We start from the raw sequence: 27,779 nt of genomic DNA on the forward strand, positions 1-27,779 counted from the left end.
TCTGGGTGTGCCCCAGGAGCCAGGGGCGCTGGGAAGGGCTGTGCCCCTATTGGCCTCGGCAAGATGTGGTGCTCAGAGGCAGGGGCTTTGGGTCGGCACCGTGCTCCTGGTGCCTCCCCCCAGAGCCCTGGCAAGGCGTGGGGGTTGTCAGGGCAGCCCAGGGCCTTGAGCAGCAAGGTGCAGGCCCGGGGAAGGCAGCCGCCTGGAATGTGCTGGCTGGCAGCTTGTTTGCTGTGGCCCCTGGCAGCAGCCTGTGGCTGGCATGGTGGGGCCTGTCCCTTCCGGAAGGGGTGGGCGGCAGCCGGGCATGTGATGTGGGCCTGGCACTCGCACTAGTGCTAACCCCGTAGCATGGGGCAGCCTGGCATGGACTGAGCACTGTGCCCCCTGCTTCCTCCTACTGTGGGCTGCTGCTTGTCCTGGCCAGGCAGGTGCGGCCCGGGGGAGCCCCAGGGACATCACGCTGCCCTGGGAGACTGCGCCCCGGCCCTCTCCCCCAGCAGGGCGCGTTGCACCACCCGAGGGAAACTGAGGCAGGCAACATTCACCAAAATCCTACGGAAAAGTCCCTTCCTGCCGCTCCCCCTGCCCCGGGGCCAGACACCCCCTTACAGCTTGCACAAAGTCTTTATTAGTGACAGTCGCACTGGAGCTTGGCCCGTGCTCGGGCGCTGAGGGGCTGGGCCCTGCAGGGCGGCTGAGGTAGTCGGCCTGGGCCGGATGCAGAGGCAGGCCCCTGCTGGAGCATCCAGCCTGGTGTTCTCCCCTCCAAACCGGTGCCCCCCCAGCCGGCCTATGCGGGCCAGCCCCTTTCTCGCTCCAGCACCAATAAATAGCAAGGATCCCTGAGCACACGCGGGGCCGGGGGGAGACGACCAGGCCTGCAGGAGCCAGACACTGCCTGGTGCCTGGGCCTGGGAGGGCAGTTCCCCCCACAGCAGAGGGGAGAGCCCGGCGGTTGGCAGGAAGGCCCCAGCATGGGGCTGCGGCTGCTGTCCGTGGCAGGGCCCAGGCTCCGTCTCTCCAGGCCCACGGGCTGCAGGCTGCAGCAGGGCTCAGCTGCGCGCTCAGATGAGGTTACTGGCCAGGCGCTGCTGCTGCTCCAGCTCCTGGACCGCATCGGCACCGAACTGGTCACCTGAGGAGGGGGCAGGTGAGTGGGGGTTCAGCGCCCAGCACAGCCGAGCGGGGCCCAGACAGGGCTTAGTGCCCACGGCTGCTCCGGGTGCAGCATGGTGAGGCAGGCCTGGGTCGGGGCAGCCCCGGGCCCTGCCCCCCGTGTGCCCACGGCTGCTCCGGGTGCAGCGTGGTGAGGCAGGCCTGGGTCGGGGCAGCCCCGGGCCCTGCCCCGCGTGTGCCCACGGCTGCTCCGGGTGCAGCGTGGTGAGGCAGGCCTGGGTCGGGGCAGCCCCGGGCCCTGCCCCCCGTGTGCCCACGGCTGCTCCGGGTGCAGCGTGGTGAGGCAGGCCTGGGTCGGGGCAGCCCCGGGCCCTGTCCCCCGTGTGCCCACGGCTGCTCCGGGTGCAGCGTGGTGAGGCAGGCCTGGGTCGGGGCAGCCCCGGGCCCTGCCCCGCGTGTGCCCACGGCTGCTCCGGGTGCAGCGTGGTGAGGCAGGCCTGGGTCGGGGCAGCCCCGGGCCCTGCCCCCCGTGTGCCCACGGCTGCTCCGGGTGCAGCGTGGTGAGGCAGGCCTGGGTCGGGGCAGCCCCGGGCCCTGTCCCCCGTGTGCCCACGGCTGCTCCGGGTGCAGCGTGGTGAGGCAGGCCTGGGTCGGGGCAGCCCCGGGCCCTGCCCCGCGTGTGCCCACAGCTGCTCCGGGTGCAGCGTGGTGAGGCAGGCCTGGGTCGGGGCAGCCCCGGGCCCTGCCCCGCGTGCCGGCCGCTGCGCCCCTTACCCGTGCGGCAGCCGTGCAGCCAGACCCGGCGCCCGTCGTACTTGCACCGACACCTCATGACGTTGTTGGAGAAGTCTGACTCGGCCACCTCCTGTGTGGGGTTCACCACCACCTGGGGAGGAGCGAGTGGGGCAGCGAGGCCTGGCCAGGAGCACAGGCTGGGGCTAGAGGGGCGGGAGCGAGGGGGCAGCCGCCAGCAGCTTGCGCCCAGCTGGGCTGACCACACACTAGTCCCCCAGCCTGCGGCGGGACAGCCGGCGCCCTGTGTCCCCCCCCGGCTGTGGCCGGACAGCCGGCGCCCTGTCCTCCCCCCCGGCTGTGGCCGCACAGCCGGCGCCCCGTGTCCCCCCCGGCTGTGGCCGGACAGCCGGCGCCCCGTCCTCCCCCCCAGCTGCGGCCGGACAGCCGGCGCCCCGTGTCCCCCCCCCCGGCTGCGGCCGGACAGCCAGCACCTCGTGGAGGGCAGCGGGACAGCTCTGTGCCCCAGGCCCCGAGTGCAGCTCCTACCTGTAGGATGTAGCTGCCAGGCCCCACGTCGCTGATGTCCACCCACTGGCAGTCGATATCGTGCCGGTAGGTGTCCCAGCAGCCCGCGCTCACGCCCTGCTCCCCAAAGTTGGCGCAGGCAAAGCGCCGCTCACGCCCTGGGCAGAGGTGGGAGGGGACAGATGACCTGCAGCCCTCAGCCCCCCCAGCCGCCCCGGCACAGGAGAGCTCTTCCTTGGGAGCAGCCAGTAGGGGGTGTTGTGGGGGGCAAGGCAGGGAGGGGCTGTGATGGGGAAGGTCCCAGCAGGGAGTGCTGTGGGGAAGGGGGAGTGGCTCCCAGTAGTGGGGTGCACTGGGGAGGAGGAGTTGGCTGGGGGCTCTCCTAGCAGCAGCACGGCGGGAAGGGTGTGGCTGTGGGGGGTCCCGGCAGGGATGCAGCGGGAAGGGTGTGGCCATGGGGGTCCCGGCAGGGGTGCGGCGGGAATAGGGTGGCTGTTGGGATCCCGGCAGGGGCGCGGTGGGAAGGGTGTGGCTGTGGGGGGTCCCGACAGGGATGCGGCGGGAATGGGGTGGCCGTGGGGGTCCCGGCAGGGGCGCGGTGGAAAGGGCGTGGCCGTGGGGGTCCCGGCAGGGGCGCGGCGGGAATGGGGTGGCCGTGGGGGTCCCGGCAGGGGCGCGGCGGGAAGGGCGTGGCTGTGGGGGTCCCGGCAGGGGCACGGCGGGAAGGGTGTGGCTGTGGGGGGTCCCGGCAGGGATGCGGCGGGAAGGGTGTGGCCATGGGGGTCCCGGCAGGGGTGCGGCGGGAATGGGGTGGCTGTTGGGATCCCAGCAGGGGCGCGGTGGGAAGGGTGTGGCTGTGGGGGGTCCCGACAGGGATGCGGCGGGAATGGGGTGGCCGTGGGGGTCCCGGCAGGGGTGCGGCGGGAAGGGCGTGGCCGTGGGGGTCCCGGCAGGGGCGTGGTGGGAATGGGGTGGCCGTGGGGGTCCCGGCAGGGGCGCGGTGGGAAGGGTGTGGCCGTTGGGGTCCCGACAGGGATGCGGCGGGAATGGGGTGGCCGTGGGGGTCCCGGCAGGGGCGCGGCGGGAAGGGTGTGGCCGTTGGGGTCCCGGCAGGGGCGCGGCGGGAAGGGCGTGGCTGTGGGGGTCCCGGCAGGGGTGCGGCTCTGTGGCACCCGAGGGATTACCCGGGCCGTACCCGGAGAGCAGTTGGAGTCCTCCAGGCAGAAGCTGGCCTTGTGCCCCTCGGCCACCCTCGAGCCGTTGAGCGTCAGCAGGTCGTAGTGGGTGAACACCTCGATGCTGTGGTAGTGCCTGGGGGGCGAGAGGGGTCTGGACCCAGCACCGGGGGAGCCATGGCCCTGCCCCGGCTGCCGTCCCAGAGGCAGGGGAAGGTATTCGGGGGCAGCGCCAGGCCTGGCTGGGGGTGGGGAGCTGCTGGGAGCAGGGCCACGGCTGGGCCCACAATAACAGCTCTGCATCCAAATGAAGCCGTAATGACAGGCCTGGCCCCGACTGCCAATTACCGGGTGGGGCCGGTGCCGCAGAGCCAGTGCGGGAGCAGGAGAAGCAGCCGGCCTGGGGCCCATGGCCAGAGCCGGCTCGGCACATGCAGGGCCCTGCTCCAGCCACCCTGCCATCCGGCTCCAGTTCCTCATCTGCCAGCCCAGGGCTGCTGGCACATGCAGCTGGGCCCTGGCTCAGGGTGCAACCAGCAGCCACCGCCCTGGGCACTGGGCCTTGCCAGCCGTGCAGCTGGTGGGCGGTGCTCACCTGTGGCACTGGTGCCAGACCCAGGCGTGGCGCCCGCTCCTGGGCAGGAAGTCGGCTTGGCCTAGGTTGAGGATGCGGGAGGAGAAGCGTAGCAGGTGCCGGGACCCGTCGGGCCAGTTGGCGTGGCCAGCCGAACGCGAGAGGCAGCGCTCCTCATGGGCACAGGTCAGCATGGCCAGCGGCCGCTCCTCCAGGTACGCCGTCTCCTGCACCAACGCGGCATCCAGCACCAGGTCCGGGGCGGCTGCAGGTTGTGGGTGACAGGCAGGCCTAGCACCCCTGGGGCTCTGGCACGGGGCTGTCCCAGGCTGCCGCCCCCCGGCACCCCACCACGCCCTCCCAGCCGCCCAGCTTCTGGCAGCTGCTTGCCCCAGTTCCGCCTGCCGGGCACTGAGATCGAGGGGACCCCCTGCACTCACTCTGGGTGCAGCTGACTCCCGCCGCGAAGCGCCCCCCGCCGGCCGGGCAGTGGACGGGGCCGTGGTGCTGGCACAGCTGGATGGCGAGTTCTGTGCCCTCACAGCGCACGCCGCTCATCACCACCTCGCCTGCCTCCGGGCTGCCCTGCCAGTACCACGTTTCCTGGGGGAGAGACGGCCCCGGCGCTGTGAGCACATGACCTGAGGGGGCGGGAACCCCAACCCCTGGGCAGCGCCCCCGCTGGCCCCCTCCCAACAAGACCCCAAAACCAGGGCACTGCATCCTCCCCCAGCCGGGGCAGAGTCCCCCTCCCCCGTTTCCTCCCCCAGCTGGGGCACGGCCCCCCCCCCATGTTCCCCTGCAGCCAGGGCACAGCCTCCCTCCCGAGTGCCCCCCAGCCAGGGCACAGCCCCCCTTCCCCATGTCCTGCCCAGCTGGGGCACAGCCCCATGCCAGGACTCACCTGGATGGCGTGACTGGCGAAGCCAAGCCCCAGCTGCCTGCAGACCACCATGGCCTCCTTGAGCCCCCACCACTCGCTGCACACGACTCCCCACTTCTGTGCGCCACCTGCCGGCACCAGCACCTCCACCACACCCTCCTCTGGGCCGCGGCCGCCCACCAGGCGCACCTGGGCACAGCAGGGCTGGTGGCAGCGGGCACGAGGCACCCCTCACCCCCCAGGTACCTGTCAGGGGCAGCCTGCAGGCCCCAGTGCCCCCTGCCTGCCCCACGCCCGTGGCTCTGCCGCCTGCCCCGCCCTGCTCTCCTTCCCCAGCGCCCCATAGCATCTCCCCCCTAGCGCCCACCGCCTGCCCCATGCCCACGGCTCTGCCTGTTGCCCGCCCGCCCTCCTTCTCCAGTGCCCCATAGCACCCCTCCCCAGCTCTCCCGACCCACTGGCCCCCTTTTCCCTATGGCACTTACCCCCTTTGGGCCCCCCGGCCCCACCCCGGCCCCATACTGTGCTATCTCCCAGTGGTGGGTGGCTGGGCTGGGCCGGGCCGGGCCGGGCTGGGCTTACCTGGCTCTGGTAGTCCATGCGGGGCACGTTGCAGCGGACGGCAGCATCGGCCTCGTGCTGGCAGCCGCTCTGGGCCGCCTCCCGGAAGCGGCACTGCTGCAGGGTGCGCTCATAGCCAGTGCACTGCACCTCCGTCAGGTGGATGGGGCCCAGGCCTGGGGTGCAGGCCAGTGTCAGCCATCAGCGCCCGGCCTGGCCCTGGGCCAGCAGCACCCAGCTCCCTCGGGGACCACATGCCAGCAGCATCCAGCCCAGCTCTGGCCCAGTAGCGCCCAGCTCCCTCTGGGACCACAGGCCAGCAGCACCCAGCTCTCTCGGGGACCACAGGCCAGCAGCACCCAGCCCAGCTCCCTCGGGGACCACATGCCAGCAGCGCCCAGCCCAGCTCCCTCGGGTACCGCAGGCCAGCAGCGCCCAGCTCCCTCGGGGACCGCAGGCCAGACAGGCCCATGGGCCCCACCCAAGGGCACAGCTCAGAGCTGCTCCCAGGGATGGGCCTCTCTCACTCCCAGCCGCCCACGCTGCTCCCTGGGGGCCTGGCTCCATGGGGCCTTGACCCGGCCATGCCTGGCTTGACTCCTCGCCAGCCTGATGCCAGTCGCTGGCCATGTTTCCGCCCTCACCGGGGCTGTGCCCCCAGCTCTGGTGCCCGGCAGGGGTCCCACATCTCTGCTCCATTTCTGGCGCCTGTTCTGCGGGGAGCCAGAAGGCACCCCAGTGCTTCCCTCTGGGTGTGCTAGCCAGGCACAGCATCACCCAGCCCCCTCAAAGCCTCTCCCACCACAGGGCAGGGGCAGTGGGATCCAGCCCCCCACACAGGGCCCTCGCCCGCCCCCAGCTTACCCTGGCCCATCTGGGCCCCTGCCAGCGCCTCCTTGGCCGTCCCATAGCCCAGCTGCCGACACACCACGCTGGCTGCCAGCAGGTCCCACTTGTCATGGCACACGCTGCCCCACTGGTCGTTGCGCAGCACCTCCACCCGGCCCTCGCCCACGTGGGCACCAGCCCGGAGACGCACCTGGGGGCCCTGTGGAAGGGGGGGAATGTGTGTCCCCCGCACCCTGGGAAAGGCTAGGGGGCAGTAAGCTGGGTCTGCCTATTGGGGCGCTGATCAGCACTTGGACAGCCTCTGTCCTGTACCCCAGGCCATAGAGACTGGGCCTCCCACAAAGCCAGCCCCCCACTGCCCTCAGCTACCGTCGCTGGGAACAGCCAGGGGGGTAGCTGGTAACCCCTCCCCACAGCCCCCTGCTGGGACCAGCCGGGGCAGGGTAGCTGGTAACCCCTCCCCACAGCCCCCTGCTGGGACCGGCCGGGGTGGGGGTAACTGGTAACCCCCTCCCTACAGCCCCCTGCTGGGACCGGCCGGGGCAGGGTAACTGGTAACCCCCTCCCCACAACCCCCTGCTGGGACTGTCCGGGGCAGGGTAACTGGTAACCCCCTCCCCCAAGCCCGCTGCTGGGACTGTCCGGGGCGGGGGTAACTGGTAACCCCCTCCCCACAACCCCCTGCTGGGACCGGCCGGGGCAGGGTAACTGGTAACCCCCTCCCCACAACCCCCTGCTGGGACTGTCCGGGGCGGGGGTAACTGGTAACCCCTCCCCCAAGCCCCCTGCTGGGACCGGCCGGGGCGGGGGTAACTGGTAACCCCCTCCCCACAACCCCCTGCTGGGACTGTCCGGGGCGGGGGTAACTGGTAACCCCTCCCCCAAGCCCGCTGCTGGGACCGGCCGCGGCGGGGGTAACTGGTAACACCCTCCCCACAGCCCCCTACTGGGACTGTCCGGGGCGGGGGTAACTGGTAACCCCCTCCCTCAAGCCCCCTGCTGGGACCGGGCGGGGTGGGGGTAACTGGTAACACCCTCCCCACAGCCCCCTACTGGGACTGGCTGGAGGGGGTAGCTGGTGTGATGGGGTTCAGGGGCCCCCAGGCTCTGCACCCGTCCGCAGGCACGAGTGACTCTCACTCGGCAGGAGAACGGCGGGTTTATGAGCCGACAGGACACAGCGTGGTACAGAGGAGTCAGTGCAGCCGGCAGAGACAGCCAGTCCCAGCCATGCTGGGGAGAGGAGGCCCCGAGGGGCCCCCGGAGCTGCGGCCTGGCCCCCTCCTTTGTCTCTCTCTCCCCCAGCCCAGACTCACTGCTTCCAACTCCCCGTTCCAATTCAAACCCCTCAGGCTCCACCTCCCCCTTTGTCTGCAGCCCAGAGGTGTCACCTGGTCGCCAGGTTACCCTCAGCAGGAGCCCCCCACCCTCTGTGAGAAACACACACACAGAGAGAGAGAGAGAGAGAGAGAGAGAGAGAGAGGTATCCCCCACTCCATCACATCTCTCCCCTCCTCCAGACTGAACTGAGCGGGGTCACTCAGCCGGTGACCTGGGGAAGTTCGGGGTCTTCCCCACAGGATAGGGCATCGGCTGTACCCTCAGTGCTCCCCTTGATGTGCACCACCTCCACGTCGTAATCCTGCTGGGGGAGGCTCCAAGTCAGGAGCTTGGTCTTGGCCCTTTTCATGTGATGCAGCCGGGCAAGTCCCTTTAGTTCCCTCGGGCTGGTCGGTCTCCCTGCTTCAGCCTCCGGTCCATCAGTCACGTTCTCAAGTCGGGCAGGCAGAGCCCATAGAGCTGCTGCAGCACATTTGGAATTCAGTTACAGTCCAGTAAAGGAAGGTAGAAATGCTCTCACCCTTGGCATTTAGCCAGACCACCACAATGGTTGTGTGCCTCAGTTTCCCCTTCCATGCCACACAATAGGTTTGGAATGTTCCTCCTCATGTGAGAGGTTGCAAGACGAGTTACAGGGAACAATGGTGACATTTCAGAATTACAAACTCCTTCAACGTACAATTCATGCTTCTACATCCATGTCATCATGTCACATGGCTCTTTCCAAACATTCAGTGCATGGTACAATTCTACAGCTTTTGGGAGCAGCACCCCTTGGTTACAGCAGTCAGCGTGAGTAACAGAACAAACCCATTGCAACTGCACATTTACGTTGCTCTTTGGTAGCCCACAACCTTTGTGTAACCTCCTTGAGAATCTGGTATTTTGGGGCTAAGTGGCTGAGGCCTTTCTTAGCACCATCAAGTTCTAATCTCTCTTGCCCCCTGGGATGGAAATTTGATCTCTCTGGCTGTGCCCTCCCTTCTAACAAGAGCTGGGCCATTGATGATCTCAGGGAGACGGCCCCCTTCCTGCCAGTCTGGAAATTTGCAAACCAAACTGGTTTCTAAAAGAAAAAGCAGTCAAGTTATTTTGTGAGTCCCAGAGGCAGAATCCACATGAAGGAATCCCTGTTTATCCCTTACTGGCCCACCAGGCCCACAGCTCCTTTGCCCTTCCACCTCCAGCTTCTGCCTCCCCATTGAATCAGAAGTGGAGTCCAGTATGAGAACATAAATGTTTCCACCATCTGGAGCTGGGGGATTGCTCACCCTCTCCTGCACCCTACAGAGATTGACTGTGCAGCTGTTTCACTTGGTTAGCACATGGCTGCTCACATCCCCTGATAGTTTTCACTTTACTTGGACCATCTTCCAATTCCTGAGAAACTTTTACACTGCCTGCTTTGGACCCTTGCAGAGCACAGCCAGTGGTTTCACACTCAGGCAGGTCCTGGCTCTTAGACAAGCACCTTTCCTGTTCACTCTCCTTCACCTCACTCCCATTTTCCACAGTTCCCCACAGACTGACCAGGAAAAGATTCAGGGAAATTTTCTTCCTCAAGAGCTCCCCCAAACAACAACTCACCCGTCTCCACAGGGGCACTGCTCCCTTGAGCCACAACCAGCTCCTGGGGTTCACCTACACCCAGGATCACTTCTGGCCCATCAGGCAGATTCCCATGTAACCCCCCTTCCAGGCAGACAGCCAGTATCACCGGACAGAAGGTCAGGGTCCCTTTCCTCCCTTCTGCTACCACCTTCTTTATCTTCATCAGTCAGCGTAACTCCATTGCCAGTCTGCTCTTCCTGTGCCCTGGTGAGAGGATGACTCTGGTAGGACAGAGTCCGCTCACCCCTCCCAGTAACACCTCAGCATCAGGCAAAGAACAAGTACCAGAGTCATCTGGCCTCTGGGATTCCCTGATGATACTAACTGGATTAGACCAAGTTAAAGCATCATCCTCCCTGAGAGACACAGAGGTAGGCCCACTTCCCATCTGGGCTTCAGCTGCCCTCAGATCCAGCTCTGGGATCTTGGCTCCATCTCGAGCCCCCACAGGCTCAGGCAAAGGATTCACTTCCCCAGAAGCAGAAGCACTTTTCTTGCACCAAGGACCAGCGTCCTTAGCAGGGACACCACTGCCCATCCCAGAGCCATTCCCTCTGCTCCAGCCCCCATGGCTGGATTCAGAGTCACACCTGAAATGCTCTTTCCTGGTGGTTCCCTCTCCAGCCTCCCCAGGCTGGGGAATCTTCCTCAGAAAATGGACGAGTTTCCTCGTTGACACCTTTTCCAAACGCAGGCTCTGCTCTCTCCCCAGGCTGCTGCTGCTGCTGTTCAACACAGACAGACAATGGGAGACACTCTCTCCTTTGTCCCAGCCCCCCCGCTGGTCTCCACACACACACAGAAGGCGAAGCAGCTTCTCTCACAGACAACTTGCCATTCCCAGTGGACAAGCTCCTTTCCTGCACAGACACACAGGCACCTTCCTCGGCCCAGGCCTGGAAAACTCTCCGCAGGTCTGTCTTGGCCACTAGTAGATGGTGGGTTGGAATCGCTCCTTCCCTCCTTGATTTGCGGCAGGCCACTCGGTTCAGAGCTCCAGGCAGTCCAGGGTTCCCTGCCCCGATCTGGGCTCACCCCTGCAGGAGTTTCCTTAACCCTCAGCTCTGCCACTGCACATCCACGCTGCCTTGTCCAGCTCCTTTAATCTCATTTCGGTTTCCAGGTGCTGCCACTTCACAGCGGAGTTGCTCAGCGTGGTTGCAGGCTCACAGGCCGATGTCCTCTGCACCCCACGATCCCTGGAAGAATCCCTTCAGTGTGCCAGGCTCCTTGCGGGTCACAAGCTCCCCAGGGTTGGCCGTAGGCCCCTCCGCCCTCTGGGACCGACTCCAACAGACTCCCAGAGGAACCCCTTCTTCGCTGTGACACCCGCTCTCAAGGACCGTGAGCACCCTGTCTTGGGACGAACTCATTCAGCGTGTCAGCCTCCTCATGGGTCACTTGTTCCTGGGGATTGGGCCCTCGGCCCCTCTGCCTTCTGGGACCGACTCCAACGGACTCCCAGGAGTAATCCCTCCTCGGGTGTGACACCCCCTCTCGAGGACCACGACCGCAGTTGCTCGGGTTTGGCCACAGGCCCCTCCGCCTTGGGGACCTGCACCTCACTGCTCATCAGCACACCTGGGTCTCACAGACCCCCTTCTTCCTCCTGGGCCCCGTCACTTACGGCTGGATGCTCCATCCTCGGGGTGCAGAAGATCCCACTCCTGACACCAGTGTGATGGGGTTCAGGGGTCTCCCAAGCTCTGCACCCCGTCCGCAGGCAGGAGTGACTCTCACTGGCAGGAGAACAGCGGGTTTATTGGCCGACAGATCACAGCGTCGTACAGCGGAGTCAGTGCAGCCGGCAGAGACAGCCAGTCCCATCCATGTGGGGAGAGGAGGTCCCGAGGGGCCCCCAGAGCCAGGGCCTTGTCCCCTCCTTGGTCTCGCTCTCTCCCAGCCCAGAATCACTGCTTCCAACTTCCAGTTCCAATTCAAACCCCTCAGGCTCCACCTCCCCCTTTGTCTGCAGCTCAGAGGTGTCACCTGGTCGCCAGGTTACCCCCAGCAGGAGCCCCCCACTCTCTGTGAGCCACTCACACACACAGACAGCAACGAAGGGTCCTGTGGCACCTTATAGACTAACAGAAAAGTTTTGAGCATGAGCTTTCGTGAGCACAGACTTGATTTGAGCATCTGATGAAGTGAGTCTGTGCTCACGAAAGCTCATGCTCAAAACTTTTCTGTTAGTCTATAAGGTGCCACAGGACCCTTCGCTGCTGTTACAGATCCAGACTAACACGGCTCCCCCTCCGATACGTCACATACACACAGGTATCCCCCACTACATCACAGCTGGTAACCCCCTGCCCACAGCCCCCTACTGGGACTGGCCGGGGCTGGGTAACTGGTAGACCCCCCCTCCCCGTGATGTAGTGTGGGATACATGTATGTGTGAGGCTCACAGAGGGTGGGGGGCGCCTGCTGGGGGTAACCTGGCGACCAGGTGACACCTCTGGGCTGCAGACAAAGGAGGAGGTGGAGCCTGAGGGGTTTGAATTGGAACTGGGAGTTGGGAGCAGTGAGTCTGGGCTGGGAGAAAGAGAGACAGAGGAGGGGGCAAGGCCCCAGCTCCGGGGGCCCCTCGGGGCCTCCTCACCCCAGCATGGATTGAACTGGCTGTCTCTGCCGGCTGCACTGACCCCTCTGTACGACGCTGTGTCCTGTCAGCTCATAAACCTGCTGTTCTGCTGAGTGAGAGTCACTCCTGCCTGCGGACAGGGTGCAGGGCCTGGGGACCGCTGAACCCCATCACAGTGGTGGCAGAAGTGGGATGTTCTGCACCTCGAGGATGGAGCTTCCAGGAGTAAGTGATGGGGACCCAGGAGGAAGAAGTGGGGCCAGCGAGACCCAGGTGTGCTGACGGGCAGTGGGGTGCGGTTCTCCGAGACAGAGGGGCCTGCGGCTGAATCCGAGCAAGTGCAGTTGTGGTCCTCGAGAGGGGGTGTCACATCTGAGGGGGAGTTACTCCTGGGAGGCCGTGGGAGTCAGTTCCAGAAGGTGGAGGGGCCTACGGCCTAATTCCAGGGGACATGTGACCAGCAAGGAGCCTGGCACACTGAAGGGATTCTTCCAGGAATCGTGGGGTGCAGAGGACATCGGCCTGTGAGCCTGCAACCACGCTGAGCAACTCCGCTGTGAAGCGGCAGCAACTGGAAACTGAAATGAGATTAACGGAGCTGGACAAGGCAGCGTGGATGTGCAGTGGCAGAGCTGAGGGTTAAGGAAACTCCTGCAGGGGTGAGCCCAGATCGGGGCAGGGAACCCTGGACTGCATGGAGCTCTGAACCGAGTGGCCTGCCACAAATCAAGGAGGGAAGGAGCGATTCCAACCCATCGTCTACTAGTGGCCAAGACAGACCTGCGAAGAGTTTTCCAGGCCTGGGCCAAGGAAGGTGCGTGTGTGTCTGTGCAGGAAAGGAGCTTGTCCACTGGGAATGGCAAGTTGTCTGTGAGAGAAGCTGCCTCACCTTCTGGGTGTGTGTTGAGACCAGCCGGTGGGGGGCTGGGACAAAGGAGAGAGTGTCTCCCATTGTCTGTCTGTGTTGAACAGCAGCAGCAGCCTGGGGAGAGAGCAGAGCCTGCATTTGGAAAAGGTGTCAAGGAGGAAACTAGTCCATTGTCTGAGGAAGATTCCCCAGCCGGGGGTGGCTGGAGAGGGAACCACCAGGAAAGAGCATTCCAGGTGTGACTCTGAATCCAGCCATGGGGGCTGGAGCAGAGGGAATGGCTCTGGGATGGGGCAGTGGTATCCCTGCTAAGGACACTGGTCCTTGGTGCAAGAAAAGTGCTGCTGCTTCTGGGGAAGTGACTCCTTTGCCTGAGCCTGTGGGGGCTCGAGGTGAGGCCAAGATCCCAGAGCTGGATCTGAGGGCAGCTGAAGGCCAGATGGGAAGTGGGCCTACCTCTGTGTCTCTCAGGGGGGATGATGCTTTAACTCGGTCTCATCCAGTTAGTATCATCAGGGAATCCCAGACGATTCTGGTGCTTGTTCTTTGCCTGATGCTGAGCTGTTACTGGGAGGGGGTGAGAGGACTCTGTCCTACCAGAGTCATCCTCTCGCCAGGACACAGGAAGAGCCTACGGGCAATGGAGGCACGCTGACTGATGAAGATAAAGGAGCTGGTAGCAGAAGGGAGGAAAGGGACCCTAACCTTCTGTCCGGTGGTACTGGCTGTCTGCCTGGAGGGGGATTACGTGGGAATCTGCCTGATGGGCCAGAAGTGATCCTGGGTGTAGATGAAACCCAGGAGCTGGTTGTGGCTCAAGGGAGCAGTGCCCCTGTGGAGCCAGACAGGGGTGAGTTATTGTTTGGGGGAGCTCTTGAGGAAGAGAATTTTCCTGAAACTTTTCCTGAGCAGCCTTGGGGGCTGTGGAAAATGGAAGTGACGTGAAGGAGAGTGAACAGGAAAGGTGAATGTCTGTAAGAGCTAGAGCCAGACCTTTGCCTGTGGAGAAGTTTGTTTCAGCTCCTGATGGCCAGGACCTGCCTGAGTGTGAAACTGCTGGCTGTGCTCTGCAAGGGTCCAGAGCAGGCCGGGTAAAGGTTTCTCAGGAGGTGGTCCAGGGAAAGTGGAAACTGAGGGAATGTGAGCAGCCCTGTAATGACCAAGTGCATGGGTGTGACCAGCGTACTGGACTTGTAGTCCTGGTTCAGGTCACTTGCAGGAGCAGGCCAGCAATTCCCCATCTCCAGCTGCTGGGAACACTTGCATTCTGGTAAGGAACTCCACTTCTCATTCTGGGGGAGGCAGAAGCTGGAGGTGGAAGGACAAAGGAGCTGTGGGCCTGGTGGCCCAGTAAGGGATAAACAGGGATTCCTTCATGTGGATTCTGCATCTGGGACTCACAAAGCAACTTTTGAAAAGCAAAACAAAAAAACAGTCAAGTAGCACTTCAAAGACTAACAAAATAATTTACTAGGTGATGAGCTTTCGTGGGACAGACCCACTTCTTCAGCCCAGAGCCAGACCAGAACAGACTCAACATTTAAGGCACAGAGAACCAAAAACAGTAATCAAAGTTGACAAATCAGAAAAAAATGATCAAGGTGAGCAAATCAGAGAGCAGAGGGGCGGGGGGGAGTCAAGAATTAGATTAAGCCAAGTGTGCCAAAGAGCCCCTAGAATGTCCCAGAAAATTTGCATCCTGGTTCAAACGTGCTAATGTGTTGAATTTGAATATGAAAGAGAGTTCAGCAGTTTCTCTTTCTAAAGCAGAGTGAAAATTCTTCTTCAATAAGAAGCAAACTCTAAAGTCATTAACAGAATGGCCCACTCCATTAAAATGCTGACTAACTGGGTTGTGAATCTGGAGTGTTTTGATGTCTGTTTTGTGCCCGTTGACCCTTTGTCTAAGGGAGTTAGAAGTCTGTCCAATGTACAAAGCATGTGAGCATCGTTGGCACATGATGGCGTATATGATCTTAGTTGAGGAGCATGAGCAAGTGCCCATGATTCGTGAATAACCTGGTTAGGTCCAGTGATGGTATTTCCAGAGAAGATATGTGGACAAAGCTGGCAGCGGGCTTTGTTGCAGGGAAAGGTTCCAGGACTGGTGTTCCTGGGGTATAGACTGTGGCTGTTAGTGAGGATCCTCATGAGGTTGGGAGGTTGTAGGAGAGAACAGGCATGTCACCCAGGGCCTTCTGGAGTGTGGCATCCTGATTAAGGATAGGTTGTAGGTCTTTAATAATTCGTTGCAGTGGTTTGAGTTGGGGGCTGTAGGTGATGAACCCCCATCATATATGCCATCGTGTGCCAACAATGCCCAGATGCTTTGTTTTTGGTTTTCTGTGTCTTAGACATTGAGTCTGTTCTGGTCTGGCTGTGGTCTGAGGAAGTGGGTCTGTCCCACGATAGCTCACCTAATAAACTATTTTGCTAGTCTTTAAAGTGCTACTTGACTGCTTTTTGTTTTGACAGATTCTTAAGGAGGTTACACAAAGGTTGTGGTCTACCAAAGAGCAACGTAAATGTACAGTTGCAATTGGGTTTGTTCTGTTACTCACGCTGACTGCTGTAACCAAGGGGTGCTGCTACCAAAAGCTGTAGAATTGTACCATGTACTGAATGTTTGAAAAGAGCCATGTGACATGATGACATTGATGTAGAAGCATAAATTGTATGCTAAAGGAGTCTGTAACTCTGAAATGTCACCATTGTTCCCTGTAACTAGTCTTGCAACCTCTCACATGAGGAGGAACATTCCAACCCTATTGTGTGGCATGGAAGGGGAAACTGAGGCACACAACCATTTTGGTGGTCTGGCTAAATGCCAAGGGTGGAAGCATTTGTACCGTCCCTTATTGGACTGTAACTGAATCCCAGACATGTGCTGGAGCAGCTGTATGGACGGGTGGGCAGACAGGGCAGGGCCCAGACCAGAGGGGAACTGCGATCTGCCAGTGGAGCAGCTGTATGGGCTCTGTCTGCCTGACTTGAGAACGTGGCTGATGGACCGGGGGCGAAGCAGGGAGACCAACGAACCCAAGAGAACTAAAGGGACTTGCCCAGCTGCAGTACATCAAAGGGGCCAATACCAGGCTCCTGATGTGGAGATGTGATGTAGTGGGGGAGATGTGTGTGTCACAGAGGGTGGGGGGCTCCTGCTGGGGGTAACCTGGCGCCCAGGTGACCCCTCTGGGCTGCAGACAAAGGGGGAGGTGGAGCCTGAGGGGTGTGAATTGGAACTGGGAGGTGGAAGCAGTGAGTCTGGGCTGGGAGAGAGAGACAAAGGAGGGGGCCCGGCTCCGGCTCCGGCTCCGGGGGCCCCCTCTCCCCTGTGTGGATGGGACTGGCTGTCTCTGCCGGCTGCACTGACCCCTCTGTACCACGCTGTGTCCTGTCGGCTCATAAACCCGCCGTTCTCCTGCCGAGTGAGAGTCACTCCTGCCTGCAGACAGGGTGCAGAGCTTGGGGACCCCTGAACCCCATTACCCCCACCCCCCTGCTGGGACCGGCTGGAGCAGGGTAACTGGTAACCCCCTCCCCACAGCCCCCTGCTGGGACCCTGCTGGGGCAGGGTAGCTGGTAACCCCCTCGCCCCTCACCCCACTGCTGGGACCGGCTGGGGCAGGGTAGCTGGTAACCCCCTCGCCCCTCACCCCACTGCTGGGACCCTGCTGGGGCAGGGTAGCTGGTAACCCCCTCACCCCTCACCCCCCTGCTGGGACCGGCCGGGGCAGGGTAGCTGGTAACCCCCTCACCCCACTGCTGGGACCGGCCGGGGCAGGGTAGCTGGTAACCCCCTCGCCCCACTGCTGGGACCGGCCGGGGCAGGGTAGCTGGTAACCCCCTCGCCCCTCACCCCACTGCTGGGACCGGCCGGGGCAGGGTAACTGGTAACCCCCTCACCCCTCACCCCACTGCTGGGACCGGCCGGGGCAGGGTAACTGGTAACCCCCTCACCCCTCACCCCACTGCTGGGACCGGCCGGGGCAGGGTAGCTGGTAACCCCCTCACCCCTCACCCCACTGCTGGGACCGGCCGGGGCAGGGTAGCTGGTAACCCCCTCGCCCCTCACCCCACTGCTGGGACCGGCCGGGGCAGGGTAGCTGGTAACCCCCTCGCCCCACTGCTGGGACCGGCCGGGGCAGGGTAGCCGGTTGCCCCCTCACAGCCTGTGCTGTGGCCTTGCTCTCTCTGGGGATCAAGGTCTCAGCCTGTGCTGCCCCCGCCTCAGGCCCAGGCTCACCTTGCGGGAGGGCTTGGCCTTGCCTGTCTGGAGCGGGGGCCCTGGGATGCAGCTGGCGACGGCGTGCATGCCGTGGGCACAGGCCGGCTGGCGCCAAGCAGCCGGGGACACCTGCACCGCACAGTGGGACAGGTGGGGCTCCGTGCCCAGGCAGCTCACCCGGTGTATCCAGAACGTGTTCTTCTGGGCCAGGCTCCGCAGGCTGTGAACCCAGGGTTGGGGTACAGGTCAGCTCGTGCCCCTGGCTAGGGTGGTCACTGCCTGCGGGGGAGGGGGTGCCCCTCTGCCCCTCCTTGCCCCAGGCCCCAGCCGCGAGGGCAGAGCCTGCCCCGTACCTGGACTTCCGGTCCTTCAGCTTCAGCCGCCAGAGCTTCCTGCGGGTTTAGAAAGTGGCAGGTCAGCCGAGCCCCAGGCAGCCCCTCCCCCCCCCCGCAGGGGTCTCTGTGCCCTCCTCCCCCCAGAGCTCTCCATGGCCTGCCCCCCCCCCAGGGGTCATCGAACCCACAACCCGCCCACCCACAGGAGTCCGGCCCGGCGCCACTGGGCTTTGAGCAGCACACGCACAGCCTTGATGCAGCCACTGTGCCGAGGGTGGCGGGCGCCGGCCGTTCTTACGGCTCATGCACCGGTGACGGGTGGAGTCCCCAGTACTGGCTCTGGGCTTGTGGTGGAAATTTTAGTTTCCGCGAGACTGTGATGGGGTTCAGGGTCCCAGGCTCTGCCCCAGGCCGCAGGCAGGAGTGACTCACCCGGCAGGAGAACAGCGGGTTTATTCGCCGACAGGGCACAGTGTCGTACAGAGGAGTCAGTGCAGCCGGCAGAGACAGCCAGTCCCATCCATGCTGGGGAGAGGAGGCCCTGAGGGGCCCCCGGAGCTGGGGCCTTGCCCCCTCCTTGCTCTCTCTCCCAGCCCAGACTCACTGCTTCCAACTCCCAGTTCCAATTCAAACCCCTCCAGCTCCACCTCCTCCTTTTGTCTGCAGCCCAGAGGTGTCACCTGGCCGCCAGGTTACCCTCAGCAGGAGCCCCCCACCCTCTGTGACACAGACATATCCCCCACTACAGCACAGTGGGACCTCACTGGGTTTTGAGATGAACATGCAAAACATGGCTGCAACCACCGGTCTGGGTTTGTACCAGGTCTTGTGCCAAGGGGGCCAAGTGAGGTGTCTGCGGAAAGCTGCTGATTCTGTTTTCAATGGCTTATGAGTTTGTCTCACATTTACATGCGGCGTTACACGCATCGCCTCTGGGCTTGCGCTGCAAGGGTTTGTCGCGTGCAAGCCAGCGCCTCGCCGGTTCCTTCTCACTGCTCACACGCCTGCCGCGCTCTCGCAGGCGGCGTTACACGCATCGCCTCTGGGCTTGCGCTGCAAGGGTTTGTCTCTGGGAGGCTCCGCAGGCAGCCTGGCGAGAGAGGCTCCCAGTCACGGCCGGCCACAGCCGCACCCACAGACAAAGGGCCTCACCAGGTGCCAACCCACCGCTGCGGAGCTTGGCTGGAACCTGCCGCCCAGCAGAGCTAAGGGCGGATTGCCTAGAAAGGCCTGGGGCAGGTGACAGGCTCCAGCTGGGAGAACAGTGGGACTCGCTCCACATGGGCCAGGGGACGAAGGGGCCCTGAGAGCTCCTCCGTTGGTCTTCACTGCAGCTCAGCACTTGGGAGCATCTCTGCTGGGAGCTGGGCCCGGCGGGGTCACCGACCCGGGCTGACGGCGGGCGTACTCCAGAGACGTTTACGATCACCGCCTGCCGCAGCCTGCGCCACGCACTGCGCCGGGGTGGGGTGGGGTGTGCAATGCGATTGCTTCTCCACTCGTACTATCAACCCTTTTGCTTTCTTTCTTTCCTTCACATAGGAACAGCCACACTGGGTCAGAGCAAAGGCCCAGTTCACCCAATATCCTGTCTGTTGACAGCGGCCAATCCCAGAGGGACCGAAGAGGTAACGATCTTGTTCCTACCATCCATCTCCAGCCTCTGACAAACCAAGGCCAGGGACACCATTCCTGCCCCTGGCTAACAGCCTTTTATGGCCCTAGCCACCATGACTTTATCCAGCTCTTCTCTGAACTCTTGTATAGTCCTGGCCTTCACAGCCTCCTGTGGCAAGGAGTTCCCCAGGTTAACTATGCGCTGTGTGGAGAAGAGCTTTCTTTTATTAGTTTTAAACGTGCTACCCATTAATTTCATTTGGTGTCCTCTAGTTCTTGTCTTCGGGGAGCAAGTAAATAACTTTCCCTTATTCACTTTCTCCACACCCGTCATGAGTTTATAGACCTCTGTCAGATCTCCCCTTAGTCTCCACTTTTCTAAGCCGAAAAGCCCCCGTCTTTTTAATCTTTCTTCACACGGTGCCGTTCCGAACCCCTCATAGTTTTTGTTGCCCTTTGCTGAACCTTTTCCATTGCCAGTATATCTTTTCTGAGACGCAGCGACACAGCAGGACACAGTACTCAAGGGGTGGGTGTACCATGGATTTATACGGAGGCAATGCGATGTTCTCCATCCTATTCTCTGTCCCTTTTTTAATGATTCCTAACACCGTTTGGTTTCTGACTGCTGCTGCACACGGCATGGATGTTTGCAGAGCCCCAAGATCTCTTTCCTGATGGGTTGTTGCCAAATTAGCCCCCATCATACTGTAGGTATAGTTGGGTTATTTTGCCCAGTGTGTGTTACTTTACATTTATCAGCAAGGTGGCCGTGTCTGTCTGTAGCTTCGAGAACAAGAAGTCCTGTGGCACCTTATAGACTAACAGGTATTTTGGAGCATGAGCTTTTGTGGGCGAGGACCTGCTTCATCAGGTGCATCTGACGTATGGGGTCTTCGCCCACGAAAGCTCACGCTCCAAAACATCTGTTAGTCTATAAGGTGCCACAGGACTTCCTGTTGTTCACTTTACATGTCTCTCCATTAAATTTCTTCCTTTCTATGTTAGGTGCTAACGGACAGGCCCAGTGCACTCTCTGGGGAAAGAGCTACAGCTACATGTTCACCTGGGGTGGGGCTGGCTCTTTGGGGCTGGCAGCAGCTGTTCGGATTTGAACTGTGGTTTGAACCGGGATGGCAATTTTCTAGCTCATTACAGGGGCTCTTTTGCATACGTGGCTTTAGCTAATTCTTGGCTCCCCCCATCTGCCCCTCTGCCCCCTAATTTGCTCACCTTGATCATTTTTTTCTGATTTGTCCACCTTGATTACTGGTTTTGGTTCTCTGTGCCTTAAATACGGAGTCTGTTCTTGTCTCGCTCTGGTCTGAAGAAGTGGGTCTGTCCCACGGAAGCTCACCACTGGGTAAATGATCGTGTCAGTCTTTAAAGAGCTGCTGGACGGCTGTCTGATCACACCAAATCCCAACAGAACAGGGTTCCCCACCTCTTGGCCGTGCCGCAGGGGACGGGCGGTGGGCGGGGAGCTGGAGTGTGCCAGGGAATCATGTGTGACTCTCGCTGGGTGAGGCCGAGGTGTGCGTGGCCCTGGGGACGTGGCTGGACGAAGCTCTGTGGCTGTGGTGAGACTGGTTTTCACACCCTCTCCCATGTGGGGAGGGGACGGGCGGTGGGCGGGGAGCTGGAGTGTGCCAGGGAATCGTGTGTGACTCTCGCTGGCCAGCGTGGCGCACAGAGGTGCTGGCTGTGTCTGGCTTGGTGCGCTGCAGTGGAGGGCCCCCAGGCTGGGGCTGGCAGTAGCCCTGTTTTAAGCAATGCACCCTGGTTGGACCCTCTCAGCAGTGCCCAGAAAAGCCCCTGGTGTGACACCCTGTCCTCCTTCTGCCCCCAGCCCCTGCAGGGGTCGCAGTGTCCACCCCAGCGCCTGCTCCCAAGACACCCAGGCCCTGCAGAACTGGCTTCTACCCTGCACCCAGGCCCTCATGCCCCAGGGATTTCCAGGAGCCCTGGGGCCTGCCCTGTGCGCTGATGCACTCACCAGTCTGTAACCCGACTCTTCCCGTGCCATGTCCTCCAGGCACCAGACCCTTGGGAGGGGACCTGCCCTGACTCCCCCAGATGGCCGTGTGCCAGCCAGGCAGCTGCACCCACACCTGAACACACTTGCCCTGCCCATTGCTGGTGCCACGGCCCTGCCCCAAGGCCCCACCCTCATTCACTGCAGCCCTTCCGCCCTGCCACTTCTGGAATATTTCGGGGGTGCTGGGCTGAGCTGAGAGAACCGACCCTGGGCAAATTGCTGCAACTTCCCTAAGCCGCTTTCAGCCCAGGCTGGGTTTTCCTTCTTAGCAAGGCAAGGCAAATCCAGCCAGCCACCCCAGCAAACCCACAGGTTCTCCAGCTGCTCCTCGTGCCCACACCAGCAGCCCTCCTGCTCGGGGCAGAGGTTATAAAATCCTGTTTCACCAACACCACACAGATTCTCCCAGCCCTGGCCCCAGGTCAACGTGTACGTAGCTCTCACCCACATCACCACGCCCGGCCAGTCCTCTAGAACCCAAGCGCCAGAGGGCTGTTAACAAAGAGCGAGAACAGGCGCGAGGGAGAAATCGGTCGTGGTACTTTGCATACGTCCATTAACGCTCTCGCTGCAGGACACAGCGATGTCACAAGCTGCTGTTCATAAGAGTCGCTGGAAATACGTCCTCGGAGGGCCAGGCCGGGCTGGGCCCTCCCCGTCCCTTCACACAGACTTGGCTCAGGCGTTGTGCAGAACAGGCCGGTCACTGCCAGGGACGGCTTAGCGCCTCGCCACGCGGAGGGAAAAACCCTTTCCTCTTCCATGAGCCCCGGAGGCCCCTGCTCGGGTGCCGGCTGCGGCGCTGTGCCGTGGGCGGCTTCCCCGAAGACAAGTCTCAATCATTTTCCAGAAGATGCGGGTTCCATGTCTGGGTCTCTGTCCCTTTGTTCTGCCCACGTGCCCTGGCTGGAGGTGACCACACCTCGCAGTGCGAATCTCAGCCCTAAGGCGCTCCCGATGCAGACACAGAGCCAATGTCTATAAGCGCGCGCGCGTGTGCGTGCACACACACACACACGCACACACACACGCACACGCACACGCACGGCCCAGACATACCAGTAAGCCTGACAGCCTCGGGCTTTGCCAGCTTTCTACAGGCACCTCACTCGGCACAAGAGTGGGTGCAAACGTGTTGCAGGGGTCACCGGGATGGTCGTGCAGTTGTAAGACTGCCGTGACGTCACTGCTTGCGCTACGCCCAGCCTCATTCGCTGCCACCGGGCCCAGCCGCACAGGGGTGAGGGCCGGACCCGGGGTGCAGGCTCCAGGGGCACCTGGACTTGCCCATGTGCGCTGCACACAGCTGGCTCCCCTCACACCTGCGTGCACACACCTCCACTCTGCCCAGGCCGCTCCCCCAGTCCTACCTGTAGAAGCCCATGTCAAGCGGCTTCTCCCTGGGGAAGCCCAGCATGCCACACACCACCCGGCTGTTGTTCCTGCTCCAACCGGTGTCACACACCTGGCGCCAGCGTCCCTCGTGCTTCACCTCCACCACGCCCTCAGTGACGGGCACGCTCAGCTTGGCCCAGGCCAGGACCGGCTTGAGCCGCACCTCTGCCAGCTTCCTTCCCTGCCCGGGCCAGAGACGGGCTCAGCTGCACGCGGGGCCCCGCAGAATCGCCAGCTCTCGAAAGGCCCAGAACGAATGCCTTTGCCAGCCCCTTCCCTAAGGCTCCAAGGACCCCCTCCCCTGCTCCCTCCAGCCCCACCCCCCCAGTCACTTCCTCTCCCCCCCACCAGCTTCATTCACCTGCACTGGGCTCAGACAGGGGTTGGGGTGCATGGGGTTAGGGCTGTATGTGTGGGCAGGGGACTAGCGGGCAGGGGCTGCAGGCTGGGGCAGGCTGTGGGGGGGGGGTGCGGGGGGGCTCCAGGCTGGGGCAGGCTGTGGGGGGTGCAGGGGGCCTCCAGGCTGGGGCAGGCTGTGGGGGGTGCAGGGGGCCTCCAGGCTGGGGCAGGCTGGCGCATGCTGTGGGGGGTGCAGGTGCTCCAGACTGAGGCAGGCTGTCGGGGGGTGCAGGGTGGGGGGCTCCAGGCTGGGGCAGATTGTGGGGGGTGCAGGGGGGCTCCTGGCTGGGGCAGGCTGTGGGGGTGCAGGGGGGCTCCAGGCTGGGGCAGGCTGTGGGGGGGTGGTGCGGGGGGGGGGGCTCCAGGCTGGGGCAGGCTGTGGGGCGGGGTGTGCTCCAAGCTGGGGCAGGCTGGGGCAGGCTGCGGGGGGTGGGGGGTCCAGGCTGGGGCAGGCTATGGGAGTGCAGGCGCTCCAGGCTGGCGCATGCTGTGGCGGGTGCAGGGGGGCTCCAGACTGAGGCAGGCTGTTGGGGGGTGCAGGGTGGGGGGCTCCAGGCTGGGGCAGATTGTGGGGGGTGCAGGGGGGGCTCCAGGCTGGGGCAGGCTGTTGTGTGGGGGTGCAGGGGCTCCAGCAGCGGGTTCGCATGAGGGAGGTGGTGCTGCCTTTCGGCGGGCGGTCGGGGCGTGCAGCTGGGTGCTGTTTGGCGGAGCCGTGGGCCATTGCAGCTCCCTGCACCGCCCTGGCTCCAGTTGCTCCAGCAGTGGCTGGCACGTCCTGCCCCTAGGCAGAGGTGTGGCCAGGGCACGGTCCTGGCCAATGGGAGCTGAGGTGGGGGTGCTGGGGGAGGGGCAGTGTGCGGCGTTTCCTGCATTGTCCCTGACTCGAGGGGCTGCAGGGATGTAGCATCACTTCTGGGTGCAGCCTGGGCAGGCAGGTGGCCTTAGCCCCCGGTCCCACCTGGGCCGAAATCAGCGCCACCTCCCTCACGCTAACCCACTCCCACAGCCTGCACCCCCAGCAGCGTGGCCTGGCCTAAAGCCCCCTCATACCTCTGCCCTTGCCTGAAGCCCCCCTGCACCCCAACCTTGGCCCCAGCCTGGAGCGCCCCTGCACCCCAACCTCGGCCCCAGCCTGGAGCCCCCCTGCACCCCAACCTCTGCCCCAGCCTGGAGCGCCCCCTGCATCCCAACCTCGGCCCCAGCCTGGAGCCCCCTGCACCCCAACCTCGGCCCCAGCCTGGAGCCCCCTGCACCCCAACCTCTGCCCCAGCCTGGAGCGCCCCCTGCATCCCAATCCTCTGCCCCAGCTTGGAGCCCCCCCATCCCAACCTCTGCCCCAGCCTGGAGCGCCCCCTGCATCCCAATCCTCTGCCCCAGCTTGGAGCCCCCCCATCCCAACCTCTGCCCCAGCCTGGAGCCCCCCTGCATCCCAATCCTCTGCCCCAGCCTGGAGCCCCCTGCACCCCAACCTCGGCCCCAGCCTGGAGCCCCCCTGCATCCCAATCCTCTGCCCCAGCCTGGAGCCCCCCTGCACCCCAACCTCGGCCCCAGCCTGGAGCCCCCCCTGCATCCCAATCCTCTGCCCCAGCATGGAGCCCCCCCATCCCAACCTCTGCCCTAGCCTGCAGCCCCCCTGCACCCTAACCTCTGCCCCAGCCTGGAGCCCCCTGCACCCCAACCTCTGCCCCAGCCTGGAGCCCCCCTGCATCCCAATCCTCTGCCCCAGCCTGGAGCCCCTTGCACCCCAACCTCTGCCCCAGCTTGGAGCCCCCCCTGCACCCCAATCCTCTGCCCCAGCCTGGAGCCCCCCCTGCACCCCAATCCTGCCCCAGCCTGGAGGCTCTGCCCACCTTTAACACCCTGGGGTTGTGATGGCCGAGTCCCCTCTAAGCTGCCCAGCTGGCAAACCAGGGCGGCACAGGCAGGGAGAGCTGCCCCCCGCCCCAGGTCTGGCTGTGTGGGAGCTGCTGCAGCAGGGAGAGGCCCCGGCCCCAGGCCCGGCCCCCCCAGTAGCACACAGCGTGGCTGGACCCTCCCGCTCACCTGCTGGCGGGGGGCTGGTCCTGGGGCGAGGGCCGGCAGCAGGGGCCCGGTGGAGCACACGACGCCGGCATCCTCCCCGTGGTGGCAGTCGCTCACGCCCCAGCCGTTGGAGTGGCACTCGGCCAGGGAGCGCTCGGTACCGGTGCAGCGCACGTTGTCCAGCCAGATGGGGCCTGCGCAGCACGGGGGGTGTCAGTGATGGACTGGGAGCCCCCCCCGCCAGACCCTGTACCCCAGCACCCCCTGCTGGGAGCCCCCCGCCAGCCCCTGTCCCCCAGCGCCCCCTGCGGGGAGCCCCCCCCGGCCAGCCCCTGTCCCTCCCAGCGCCCCCTGTGGGGAGCCCCCCCCGGCCAGCCCCTGTCCCCCCCTGCTGGGACCCCCCCCGGCCAGCCCCTGTACCCCAGCTGGGAGCCCCCTGCCAGCCCCTGTCCCCCAGCGCCCCCTGCAGGGAGCCCCCTCCCAGCCAGCCCCTGTCACCCCCCCAGCGCCCCCTGCTGGGAGCCCCCTGCTGGCCCCTGTACCCCCTCCAATGCCCCCTGCGGGGAGCCCCTGCCAGCCCCTGTCCCCCAGCGCCCCCTGCTGGGAGCCCCCCCGGCTAGCCCCTTCCCCCCTCCCCAGAGCGTTCCCTGCTGGGAGCCCCCCGCCAGCCCCTGTCCCCCCCAGCGCCCCCTGCTGGGCCAGGCTGGAGTGCTCAGGAGCTGCCTCCGGCCAGCGGGAGGGGCACCCTGCAGCTGGGGACCCCACGCCCAGAGGCGCCCGGCTCTGCCCTGCCCAGGCTGGCTCTGTGCTGGGGCCGTGCCCAGCGCAGCCTGTGGGCGGGTGGGGTCCTGCCTTACCTTCCCCTGGGCCGTACTTGGCACTGTGGGCCCAGGTCAGCGCCGCCTCGAAGCCCAGCTCTCGGCAGGCCACGGTGGCCACGTGGATGCTGAAGTCATCGTCACACACGGTGCCCCACCGCCTGTCATACAGCACCTCCAGGCGCCCCTCGCCCGGCTGGCTGCCGCCCGCCAGCCGCATCCGGATCTGTGGCACCTGCTGCCAGCCGGGGGTGGCCAGGCACAGCAGGAGGAGGGTGGAGACGGGGCCGACCCGCATCACGGACCCTCTGGGGACAGGGCCTGGGGACAGCGCGGCATGGGGCAGTCAGGGCTGGTGTCCCCAGGGGCCCTTCGTTGCAGCCCCCTGGGGCCCGGGCAGGCTGGCTCTGGGGGGAGCTTTCCCCCCGAGGCTTTAACAGCAGCGCTGACCTCGCGCCCCCCAGCCTGGCACTGCCCCACCAGGCGAGCCGAGCCCTGGCAGCCTGGGCCCAGGGGTGCCCGAGGCCAGCAATGCAGGCAGGGAGCCCGGGTGCACCTGCCGGGAGGAGGAACTGGCTGTGCCTAGCCCTGGCAGGGGTCACACCATCTCCCCTGGAGCTCGGCACCCACACCTCCCTCCCCTCGCTGGGTTGCCTGAGCTCCCAGTGTATGTGGGGCTCAGCCCCCAGGGCGCCGCATGGGGCCCTGGACAGGCAGACCCCCACGACCCTGGCTGCAGGGTGGGAGGGGCGCCTGTGCTGGGGCTCCCGGCAACCCCAGGCAAAGCCACTGCAGCCCCCGGCCCTCAGGCACCCCAAAGCTCCCTGCTGCCCCCCGACTCCTCATAACCCCCACCCCAGCCCCCCCAGGCCACACATCCCTCACACCTCCGCCCCTGTGCCCCCAAACCTGCCCCTGCCCTGGGCCCCCCAACTCCCATATCCCCCCTGTGCCTCCAACTCTGCCCCTGTCCTGGGCCCCCCAACCCCCATGCCCCCCTGTACCCCCAAATCTGCCCCTGTCCTAGGCCCCCCAACTCCCCATATCCCCTCTGTGCCTCCAACCCTGCCCCTGTCCTGGGCCCCCCCAACCCTCTCCCAGTGTCCCCAAACCTGCACCCCGTCCTGCACCCCCCAACTTCCCATATCCCCCCTGTGCTCCCAAATCTGCCCTCATCCTGGCCCCCCCACCCTCTCCCCGTGTCCCCAAACCTGCCCCCCCGTCCTGTGCCCCCAACTTCCCATAGCCCCCCTGTGCTCCCAAATCTGCCCTCATCCTGGCCCCCCCACCCTCTCCCCGTGTCCCCAAACCTGCCCCCCCGTCCTGCGCCCCCAACTTCCCATAGCCCCCCTGTGCTCCCAAACCTGCCCTCATCCTGGCCCCCCCACCCTCTCCCCATGTCCACAAACCTGCCCCCCGTCCTGCGCCCCCCTATTTCCCATAGCCCCTCTGTGTCCCCAAACCTGCCCCTGCCCTGGGCCCCCCCAACCCTCTCCCCGTGTCCCCAAACCTGCCCCCCGCGTCCTGCGCCCCCCAACTTCCCATATCCCTCCTGTACTCCCAAACCTGCCCCTGCCCTGGGCCCCCTAACCCCCATATCCCCCCCACCCACCCCGGACCCTCAATGCCCCGCCGCTGCCGCCACTCACCGCGGCCGGGAGGACAGGAGCTGCCGGAGCCCGGCCCGCCCGGCTTTTATTGCGGCCGCCGCCCCGGCCCCGCTCCGCCAGCAGCCCCCGCGCTCGCAGAGCCGCCCCGAGCGCCCCCTCCACCCCCAGCCGCCCCCGTCCCCGGCCTTCGCCCTCCGATGCCCCCCCCCCCCACGGCACCCCCTAGCCCCTGCTCATCCACCCCCTTCAGCCCGCCTCCCACCTGCCTGTACTCCCAACCCCCCTGCCTGTCCAGATAAACCCCCCTGTACCCCAACCTACTGCCTGCCCATCTGTACCCCGTCTGTCCCCCCAACCCACTGCCTGCCCATCTGTACCCCCAGCCCCCCCGTCTGTACCCCACAACCCGTCCATCTGTACCTCCAAACCCCCATCTGTACCCCCCAACCTACTGCCTGTCCATCTGTACCCCGTCTGTTCCCCCAACCCACT

The 27,779-nt window shown here is 64.2% G+C and overlaps 1 protein-coding gene across 1 annotated transcript; it reads right to left on the reverse strand.

Moving 5' to 3' along the window:
• Window positions 1–567: 567 nt before the first annotated feature.
• LOXL4 (lysyl oxidase like 4) lies at window positions 568–25,975 on the reverse strand. The gene is made up of 15 exons (XM_074999983.1): window positions 25,717–25,975; window positions 24,881–25,053; window positions 22,414–22,619; window positions 17,407–17,445; window positions 17,072–17,273; window positions 9,160–9,174; window positions 6,437–6,620; window positions 5,594–5,748; window positions 5,033–5,200; window positions 4,569–4,731; window positions 4,150–4,393; window positions 3,575–3,690; window positions 2,401–2,537; window positions 1,894–2,005; window positions 568–1,138 (listed from the first exon to the last, which is right to left on the reverse strand). The coding sequence occupies exons 1-15, from the start codon at window positions 25,973–25,975 to the stop codon at window positions 1,068–1,070; spliced, it is 2,244 nt and encodes a 747-aa protein (XP_074856084.1). The 3' UTR covers window positions 568–1,067.
• Window positions 25,976–27,779: the final 1,804 nt, after the last annotated feature.

The sequence above is a fragment of the Carettochelys insculpta genome, chromosome 7 (genome assembly GCF_033958435.1).
Source record: "Carettochelys insculpta isolate YL-2023 chromosome 7, ASM3395843v1, whole genome shotgun sequence".
NCBI lineage: Eukaryota > Metazoa > Chordata > Testudines > Carettochelyidae > Carettochelys > Carettochelys insculpta.